The sequence below is a fragment of the Carettochelys insculpta genome, chromosome 28, assembly GCF_033958435.1.
Source record: "Carettochelys insculpta isolate YL-2023 chromosome 28, ASM3395843v1, whole genome shotgun sequence".
Classification (NCBI taxonomy): domain Eukaryota; kingdom Metazoa; phylum Chordata; order Testudines; family Carettochelyidae; genus Carettochelys; species Carettochelys insculpta.
In genome coordinates, this window is record NC_134164.1 from 10,178,055 (window position 1) to 10,188,730 (window position 10,676).

At 49.2% G+C, this 10,676-nt stretch overlaps 1 protein-coding gene across 1 annotated transcript in view; it reads right to left on the minus strand.

Annotated features, from left to right (window-relative positions):
* EFCAB3 (EF-hand calcium binding domain 3) overlaps window positions 1-9,386 on the minus strand; it is a 41,862-nt gene extending 32,476 nt beyond the window's left edge. Inside the window, exons 1-4 of the mRNA XM_074978709.1 lie at window positions 9,383-9,386; window positions 9,225-9,296; window positions 8,410-8,514; window positions 7,706-7,777 (exon numbers count right to left, since the gene is read on the minus strand). Of these exons, the coding sequence (XP_074834810.1) occupies window positions 7,706-7,777; window positions 8,410-8,514; window positions 9,225-9,296; window positions 9,383-9,386 (253 nt within the window). The remainder of the gene's footprint in view (window positions 1-7,705; window positions 7,778-8,409; window positions 8,515-9,224; window positions 9,297-9,382) is intronic.
* Window positions 9,387-10,676: the final 1,290 nt, after the last annotated feature.

Genomic DNA, 10,676 nt, shown 5'->3' on the forward strand with positions numbered 1-10,676 from the left:
CAGGAGCCCAAGAGCTCTGGTGATTCCATGCTGCCCGCTTGAGGCTGTCAGAGCTGGTGCCAGCGAGAGCAGCCTGTGGGCCTAAGGGGGAAGCCGGCTGAGGGGAGGGTGGAAGTAGCATCTTTAACATCCCCAGACAGTGCTCAGAAGGAGCAGCCAGCCCCACTGTCTGTGTTTACCACCACGTTTGCAGCAGGAGGCCTCGCCCCACACAATGCAACTCTGAGAACAGCTCCTGCCACCCAAACAGAGCCAGAGTGGGAGAGGACATGCTCATGGTCAGTGGGGCTGTGGGTTAAATAGATCCCCATTTTGGCCAGCACAGAGCCCAGGTTCCCCACTTGTACTCTGTTCCCCAGCAACGGAGAGGAAATAACAGTGGAATTTGCATTGGTTGTTAGTGGAGATGAAGAAGGCCAATATAACAGTGATAATGGAAAACACTCCTTTGCCTACCTCTACCTACAGCCTTCTGATGATCTCCAACCACTTCACACAGACTGGCAAACTATATCTTACGCTCACACTGGGAAGTAGGGAAGAATTAGCTCCATTTTGCAGGAGGGGAAACTGAGGCACAGACAAAAGGACTAATTCATGACTATCGAAAACTTGGTTATTATGAGATAGTAGTGCAATTCCTCAGAAGCCCAGGGAAGTAAAAGTAGGGCTGAATTTGGCCTCACATATCCCTTCTGCACGATATTAGAAAGATTCTGTAACATATCTTGGCCACAAACTCCTTATCCTCTTTGATATCCTTTAGGAGAATCCTGAATCTCAGCAAATACATGGAATTTGTCATACATTTATGCAGCTGCTGCACCTAATAAAGGAAGAACTCCTAAGTTAATTAAAAGAAAGCATGAAATGGAAAAAGCCCAATCATTTAAGAATCTTGTTCTTCTAATTAATGTTTCACAATTGTTAACTGAATCTTTGTTTCAAATTGCAACAACCTAGATAAGTAGCTGTCCATTAGTGCAGTTTTTCTTAGTTTTATGTCCTTGAGAATTTAATCATGTACTGCATTATTATTACATAGGCAAATCTCTGGTAAAAGATGTCTAATAGGGCCCCAATCCCAAAAACACAAATGGATGGCACCCACAAGACTTCATGTGAGAAATCAAGTTTATACCCATTTGCAGGACCCTGGCCTACAGTTACAAAATCTGGTACTCAGGAGTTAGAAATGCTAGAATTAAGGTTGCCAGTATAACCTTAACTCTGCCCCTTGATTAGAAAATCTCGTTAATTACACAATCACATCGCAGTTTCCATGCTCCTCCCTTGGGGCCCCTGCCTTATTCCAGCCACTATCATCTACCACCCATCTGTATTAGCTGGATTCTCACTCACCTCTTTCAGGAGACAATTTCTGAACTGTCCTCACTGCTTTCATAAATTCAGCCATATTCACCTTCCCATCAGCTGCAAGGTATAGCACAGCATCAGAGGGGTAGCCCTGTTAGTCTGGATCTGTAACAGCAACCAAGGGTCCTGTGGCACCTTATAGACTAACAGAAAAGTTTTGAGCATGAGCTTTTGTGAGCAAAGACTCAGCATCTGATGAAGTGAGTCTGTGCTCATGAAAGCTCATGCTCAAAACTTTTCTATTAGTCTATAAGGTGCCACAGGACCCTTCGTTGCTGTTAAGGTATAGCACAGTTCAGAATCAGTGGAAATGACAGACACAAGATGAAGGACAAAGAGATGGGGGTAATGAGCTCACTGTAGGTCAGGAAAAGTAGAACTGGGAGGCAGAGATGCCTTCACATAAGTTGCTTTGAACTCTCAGAGTTGTGATTGGAAAAGGGTGGGCATGACATTCAAAGGGCCAGATCCTGCTCACATCTCCAGTAATGTAAATCCAGATTAACTCCCTTGAAGCAGATTCTCATTTACTCAATGGTCATTTCACACTATTCAAGACATGGGACAAACAGAATTCCATCTGACTTTGAGACCTCTTTACATGAAAAGGGTGGGGAAAATTGGCTGTTGTGTAAATGGACATAGTCAGTTTGCTGGCGTCGGTAGTGTTACACCAGATTTACACCAGTGTAAATGTGAGAATAATCTGGGCCTAGGATTGATTATCCCTTTTCCCTATTGTGCATGTGTCATCCCCGTCTTCTGACGAGCTCTCTGCACAAGTTGGCAGCACAGGGTTCACATCAGTTCTGCAAACAGTGAGATTTGCAATACCAACCATCAACAGTCACTTGTTTTAGCACTTCGTGCATCGTTGCACTGGTTAAATGGATCCCCAGGCTATCTAGGATGAAGTCCAGGTTCTGGAGATCCATCTTATCTCCTAGGATACATGGAAAAGAGCTTCAATTTAGTCCATGTGGAGCTTTGCCCAAGTGAGGACAGAATAACAACAGAGTCTAGACCTCAAGGTTTGGCTCGTGCAGAGAATGCACAAAGCCCCCCTGCTTTAAGCCTCATCTACATCTATCTCCTACTGCAGGAATGAGCTGCTTTTTACACTGGGCCCCACTTTTCATCCCTGCAATTAGCAAGGCTCCCCACACCCACACCCCTCTAATGTCATCCAAACCAATGGAAATTTTTGGTAATTTTCAGATAAAAAACACCTTTCAGCACATGCAGGGAAATAAGTCTGTAGAATGTAAAAACTTCATTCACGTGTATAGAAATGTGCCTACCCAGAGATAAAACAGTAACAGATTTCAATATTTCTAATGAGATGGATGAGCCTGAGACCCAGCAGCCAATTATACTGGAGCTCCCTTATGAAATTGCAGCCCCCTTCCTCAAGAAGGTCTGCCCACCACTGTGCACTCCCCTGTCCTACTGTATGGAGGCACATACCAATGAGGAACATGCAGTGCACCTGTCCGCACTCTGAGCCTGGGAGGGCTGCTGTCTACTCATCTGCTAGGTTCGTTGGGGGATGGAGACACAAGTGGGGAAGGAGAAGGGTACGACAAAGTAGGATTCCTAGGTGAGAAGGAGAAAGTGGGCCCATCAGCCACTTCTCTAAGGTGCTTGTACACAAATGCAAGAAGCCTGGGAAACGAACAGGAGGAACTAGAGGCCCTGGCACAGTCTCTGAAGCATGAAGTGATTGGAATAACCGAGACTTGGTGGGATGATTCGCATAACTGGAGCACGGTCATGGAAGGGTATCAACTGTTTAGGAAAGACAGATGGGAGAAAAGGAAAAGGAGTTGTGCTGTATGTGAGGGAGCAGTATGATTGCTCAGAGCTCCAGTATATGGAGGGAGTAAAACCAGTTGAGTGTCTTTGGGTTCAGTTTAGAGGTGGAAGTAACAGAGGTGATGTTGTAGTTGGTGTCTGCTCTAGACCACCAGATCAGGGAGATGAGGTAGATGGGGATTTCTTCAGACAGCTAAGTGAAGCTTCCAAATCACAGGCCCTGGTTCTCATGGGGGACTTTCATTACCCAGACATTTCTTGGGAGACCAATACAACAGCACACAGCCAATCCAGGAAGTCTAGAGAATGTTGGTGATAATTTCCTGGTATAAGTGCTGATGGAACAAACCAGTAGCCATGAGCAGCTTGACCTGCTGCTCACAAACAGGGAAGAACTAGTAGGAGCAATAGAAGCAGGTGGCAAGCTGGGCTGCAGTGATCATGAGATGGTGGATTTCAGGATTCTGACAAAAGGAAGAAAGGTGAGCAGTAATACACAGACCCTTGATTTCAGAAGAGCAGACTTCGACTCTCTGAGGGTACTCATTGGCAGAATCCTCTGGGAAATGAAGATGAAGGGGAAAGGAGTTCAGGAGAACTGGCAGTATTTTAAAGAAGTCTTGCTAAAGGCAAAGAAACAAACAATCCTGCTGCATAGTAAGAAATGCAATCATGGTAGGCAACCAGTTTGGCTTAACAGGGACATCCTTGGTCTCAAAAAGAATGTGTATAAAAAGTGGAAACTTGGACAGCTGACTAAGGAGGAGTATAAATACATGTCTGTAAAATGCTGGGCAGTAATCAGGACAGCAAAGGCACAATTGGAATCGCAGCTGGCAAGGGATGTGAAGGGTAACAAGAAGGGTTTCTACAGGCATGTTAACAATAAGAGGGTTGACAGGGAAGGTGTGGGGCCGTTACTAGATCAGAGAGGTAACCTAGTGTCAGATGATGCGAGAAAAGCTGAAGTACTCAGTGCTTTTTTTGCCTCAGTCTTCATGGACATAGTCAACTCCCACACAATGGTCCTAGACAATGCAGTATGGGAAGGTGGAGGGCAGCCATCTGTGGGGAAGGAACAAGTTCTGAGCTATCTAGAAAACTAGATGTACACAAATCCATGGGTCTGGATTTAATGAACCCAAGGGCACTGAGGGAACTGGCAGATATCGTTGCTGAACCTTTGGCCATTATCTTTGAAGACTCTTGGAGTTTGGGAGAGATCCCCTATGACTGGAAAAAGGCAAACATAGTGCCCATCTTTAAAAAAAGGAAAGAAGGACAATCCAGGGAACTACAGACCTGTCAGCCTTACCCCAGTCCCTGGGAAAATAATGGAGGGGATTCTCAAGGAATCCATTCTGGAGCACTTGGAAGAGGGGAAAGTGATCAGAAGTAGCCAACATGGATTCACCAAGGGCAAGTCTTGCCTGTCCAGTCTGATTAGCTTCTATGAAGAGGTAATGATTTTGTGGACATGGGGAAGTCAGTGGATGTGATATACCTTGACTTCAACAAAGCTTTTGATACAGTCTCCCACAGCATTCTTGTCCATAATTTAAGGAAATATGGACTAAATCAATGGACTATAAGATGGATAGAAAGCTGGCTTGATTGTCGAGCCAACGAGTAGTGGTCAATGGCTCAACATCTGGATGGTGGCTGGTTTCAAGAGGAGTGCCGCAAGGCTTGGTTCTGGGGCTGGTGTTGTTCAACGTCTTTATTAATGACCTGGATGAGGGACTGGATTGCACCCTCAGCAAATTTGTGGACACACTAAGCTAGGAGGACAGGTAAATATGTTGGAAGGTAGCAATAAGATCCAGAGTGACCTGGATAAATTGGAGGATTGGGCCAAAAGAAATCTGACATGGTTCAACAAGGAGAAGTGTAGAGTCCTGCACTTGGGACGGAAGAATCCCAAGCATTGTTATAGGCGGTGAACCAACTGGCTAAGCAGCAGTACAGTGGAAAAGGGACCTAGGGGTTATAGTGGATGAAAGGCTGGATATGAGTAAACAGTGTGCCCTTGTAGCCAAGAGGGCTAACAGCATATTAGGGTGCATTAGGAGGAGTATTTTGGACAGATATAGAGAGGCTGTTGTTCCCCTATATTCAGCACTGGTGAGGCCACATCTGGAATAGTGTGTCCAGTTTTGGACCCATCAGTATAAAAAGGATGTGGATGTGCTGGAGCAGGTTCAGCGGAGGGCAACAAAAATGATTAAGGGTCTGGAGCACAAGACCTATGAGGACAGGCTGAGGGATTTGGGCTTATTTAGTTAACAGAAGAGAAGACTGAGGGGTGATTTAATAGCAGCCTTCAACTTCCTGAAGGGGAGCTCTAAAAAAGGATGGAGAGAAACTGTTCTCAGTGGTGTCAGATAGCCCAACAAGGAGTAATGGTCTGAAGTTACAGAAGGAGAGTGTAGGTTGGATATTAGGAAACACTAGTTCACCAGGAGGGTGGTGAAGCACTGGAATGTGTTGCCTAGACCGGTGGTGGATTCTCCATCCCTCGAGGTTTTTAAGTCCTGGCTTGACAAGGTCCTGGCTGGGATGATTTAGTTGGGGTTAATCCTGCGTTAGGCAGGAGGCTGGACTAGATGACCTCCTGAGGTCCTTTCCAGCCCCAGGATTCTATGATCATGCTTTCCTCAAAAGTGCTCAGGCTGACTTGGCCATCTCCTGTAAAGGAAGGCAATGCTCAGAGCCAAAGGCCAAACACAGCTGCAGGCAGCTGAGCCATTTTGGCCTGGGATTCGGGGTTCCATTCTTCCTGTGTGTTATAGCACCCTGGGAACAAAGCTGGGAAACCCCTGTGCACAGAGAAAATGGCCACAGGCGTTCTGGTTCTATGTCCTTCCCCCACTGCCATCTCCTCTCAAGATGGGTCATGGGGGTAGTTGCAGGAGGTGAAGGGTCTTGTTCTGGGAATCTCTGCACTCTGGTTGTTCCCAGCTGCCTCCTTGAGTCCAGAATAGCTGGGTGTAACTGAGAGCTGCCTTCAGGTCTAAAGGCAGAGACCAGCTGAGGAGAGCTAAGCGTGGGGCCAATGCCTCTGAGGTGCCCAGGCAGTGCTAAAAGGGAGCAGCCACTCCCACTGCCTCCCCCTACCACCACACACTACAGGGCTCTGACAACAGCTTTGGCCACACAAACAGAGCCGGAGTGGGAGAGGGCTGTACTCCAGCCTCTAGGATTAATTGGAGCCCCATGTTGGCCAGTGTGCAGCTCATGTTCCCCATGTGCACTCTGTCCTCTGGCAACAGAGAAGACATATTGTAATCCACATTGGTTCTGTACTTGAATGTTTAACCATCATCCCAGACAACGGAACTGCGCGTTATCCCCTACTTGCAGCCAGGATGAGAGAGAGAGAGTTGGCAATATATGAATCATAATACTGTAATAATAGTAATCTGCCCTAGATGAATAGTTATTGCTGATCACAATCCCTAGTGTATCACAAGGATTATTATTACCATATATAAAACCCTCTGGTAAATGAATGCTATTAAGCACCTAATGCTACTTACAGTACTGAACCTGCTTAACTTTGCCTTGTGACTCCAGGAATTCTATACCCGACAAAAGCAAAGCCAGTGCTTGTTTGCAGGCCAAGGATCTCCTCCGCTACTCCCAGACCCTCCCCTCCACTGTGATCAGCTGTTCAGTGGCATGTAGGAGGTTCTGGAGGCAGGGTGGGAAGAGGTGAGGCAGGGGCACAGCAGGGTGGGGGTGGGGCAAGGCAGAGGGGGGGTGAAGATTTGGAGGAATGGGGTGAAGTGAAAGCAGGGCCTAGGGAAATGACAAAGTCAGCACCTCCAGAGTCAGGCCTAAGGTTACAAAGTCAGGAACTCAGGAGTGGGGAAGGGCCAGAACTGAGAACTCCAGCGTAACCTTAGCTCTGCCCATTGGGAAGGTCATTTTTCAGAGAGTGCCGGCCCCATTCAGGTCACTCACTTCTGTCTTCGGTCTCAGCTATTAGATGATCACTCACCTTCCTTTGTGAGCTTGATGCTCCTGGAAGGGGCAAGGCCATGTGCATTAGGGATGGGGCTGGGGTTAGCCCTTGGCATTTCTTGGTGCACACCACCCCCGTCCCTCCCCACCCAGTCCTGAAAGCTGCCCAGTGTGCACCACGCAGAGCTCTGGCGGTGGCGGTCGTGGTAGTGGCAACTAGTAGCCCTGGGCCCTTTTATTTCACCTGGCCCTGGGGCAACTGCCCCCTTTGCCCTGTGTTCAGGCCTGCACACACATGATTACTGCTAGCAGGGCCTGCCCCTTTGTGGCAGGGGAGACTGGTGCCTGCAGCAGGAGGGCCAGAGACTCTAGAATAAAGACAGGTGGGCAGTGAGGTCTCTGAGGCAACTTTAACTTTGCATCTTTTTGTGGCTTCGTTAGACGATGGTCTTTCATTTCCTGCTCACAAGGCACTTACCCCCATGCATCTCCTGCCTCATTCAGTGCAGTCTCATCTGTCCCTCTGTATTATTAGATCCTCACTTACCTTCACCTGGGAGCCATTTCCGAACAGTCTTCACCCCCTTCATAAATTCACTCAAATTCACCTTCCCGTTGGCTGCAAGGTAAAGTGCAGCTCAGAGTCAGAGGGAGTGAAACCCACTGAAGGACACAGAGACAGATGGGAATTGGCCTGAAAGCTGAAGACGAGGTTGGTTAGATGGGTGGAAGGAGACACTTTCCCATGAGTGACTTAGAACTTTCTTCTTTCTAAAAGAACAATGGACAGAACCTTTGCGAGGGGTCAGAGTGCTGGGATCAGAATAGGGAGGGTCTGAAATTGAAAAGGGTCAGGGCACGATCTGCCTTCCAGGGGTGTGAATCCAGATTCTCCTTTACTCTATCACTATGATCACTTTCCATTGCTCTAATTGTAGGTGCAAATATAAATGTAACCCAGATTTTAACACAGCCAAGGTAGGGTAAAGTGGCCTTAGTGCAAACAGGAGCCAGTCAGTCATTCCACTGGTGGCAGCTGCTTTACCTCGACTTACTCCTGTGCAAGCTGGAGCAAAATGTGGGCCCAGGATTTATTTTAATCAGCTCAGCTGCCCTATTACCTGTTGTGTGCAGCTCACACCACGGTGATTTGATAAGCACAACGCACAAGCAGGATTTCAAATCCTCTCTGTTGATTTGGCTGATCCCTGCCCTCCCCCCTAAACAAAGTGTGAGATTTGAAAGACCAACCATCAATGGTAGCATGTTTCAATGCCTCCTGCATCTCCTCATTGGTTAAATGGATCCCCAGGCTGTCCAGGATGGAGTCCAGGTTCTGGAGATCAACTGTGTCCCCTAGGATAGGCGAGAATGATTTAAGCCTTGGGCAGGCTTGTCAGAGTACGAGCAGAGTAATAATGGAGTGTGGAGCTCACAGGCTGGGCCTGGCTGGGCCCCTAAATGGCTCTTCCCAGAGAGGAACCCTGCAGTAGGCTCCATGCTTCTGCAAACCACACTGGGGTGCTGGGTCTGTGCTGTCTTAGGGCCACATCCTGCTGTGTGCTGAATGTCCCCAGCTCCCAGCAAGGACCCAGCAGATAATGGACTCTGGAGGTTTGCCATTTGCACCTGGATTTCCAAATGTGCCTAAAGTTTTTCTGTGCTTTCACTTTTTAATTCTTTGTTTCTCTCAGTTATCAATAACTCTCCAGAGCTGAAGAAGTGGGTCTGTCCCACGAAAGCTTATCGCCTACTAAGATTGTTAGCCTTTAAGGCGCTACAGGACTGCTTTTTTGTTTTGCGCCTAAGGGAGTTAGATGCCAACACCCACCAATGCCTGTAGGTCCCTTTGAAAACCCCATATCTGTGAATCTTTGTGCCACCAATCACACGGGTTGTGGCACTGAGGAGATGTTTCTGGCCAACCAGAAAGCAGGATCCTGTGCCACATCCATGTGTGGAATGTCCTGCTGACTGGTCTCAGAAAGGAGCAGTGATTGTTCCCTGCTATGCAGCTTTTTCCACGTACGTGTCCGTAGGTGCCCTTGCCAGTAGCCCTCACTTACTTTCATGCTGGGAAGGCCTCCGAGAGTCCAGCACACACTGCATAAAGTGTTTCAAATCCACCTTTCCATCTGCTGCCAGAGGAAACACAGATCAGAGACTGACTACAAGACAGACTGGTGCCAGTGAGGGGCGTGATTCCCAGCTGGAGGAGACTGACTCATGCCATCGTCAATTGAGCTAGTGCACTAAAACCAGCATGGTTCTAGCAGCCCTGCCAGCAGGAGTGGCAGGCCCCCTGAGTGTGTATCTGTGAGACCCCAGGCCTGTACGTGGGGCACCTAGTGCCTCCCATCCTTTGTGCTGTCATGGCCTGCCCCCTGGCACAAAAAGGATGTGGATGCGTTGGAGAGGGTCCAGCAAGGGGCAACGGAAATCCTTAGGGGGCTGGAGCACTTGACCTGTAAGGAGAGGCTGAGGGATTTGGGCTTATTTGGTTTGTGGAAGAGAAGAGTGAGGGGCAATTTGACAGCAGCTTCCCAGAAGGGGGCTCAAAAGAGGGTGGAGAGAGGCTGGGTCTCAGTGGTGACAGATGGCAGAACACGGAACAATGGTCTGAAGTTACAGAGCGGGAGGTGTAGGTTGGATATTAGGAAAAGCTGTGTCACTAGGGCTACGTCTACACGTGCAGCCAACATCGAAATAGGCTATTTCGATGAATAACGTCTACACGTCCTCCAGGGCCGGCAACGTCGATGTTCAACTTCGACGTTGCTCAGCCCAACATCGAAGTAGGCGCAGCGAGGGAACGTCTACACGCCCAAGTAGCACACATCGAAATAGGGATGCCAGGCACAGCTGCAGACAGGGTCAACGGGCGGACTAGCGCTTCCGGGGCAACAGCTAGCCGCTCCCTTAAAGGGCCCCTCCCACATACACTCAGCCTGCACAGCACGCGGTCTGAGGAGCCATATAGGCACACAGACCCCGGGCGCCGCAGTCATGGACCCCCAGCAGCAGCAGCAGCAGCAGCAGCAGCAGCAGCAGCAGCAGCAGCAGCAGCAGCTAGAGGTCCACCCAGCCCTCCCGGCAGGAGCAGGGCTTGCCCTGGCTTATGCCATGTGGGAGGCAGCTGAGCACCTTCTTGCCCCAGGGGAGGAGATGCCCCCAGGGCAGCAGGGCTCAGCCCCTACCCCTGCAGCACCCCGCTCCACCCCCCGCCTCACACGCCGGCGGCTGTGGAGCTACCCCACCAGCACCGACTGGTGGGAGCGGCTGGTGCTTGGGGAGTGGGACGACGACCACTGGCTCCGGAACTTCAGGATGACCCGCCAGACATTCCTGGAGCTGTGCCAGTGGCTCACCCCCGCACTCAGGCACCGGGACACTGCCATGCGGCGTGCCCTCACAGTGCAGAAACGGGTTGGCATCGCTGTCTGGAAGCTGGCCACTCCGGACAGCTACCGATCCGTGGGGCAGTAGTTTGGTGTCGGAAAGGCCACCATCGGGGCTGT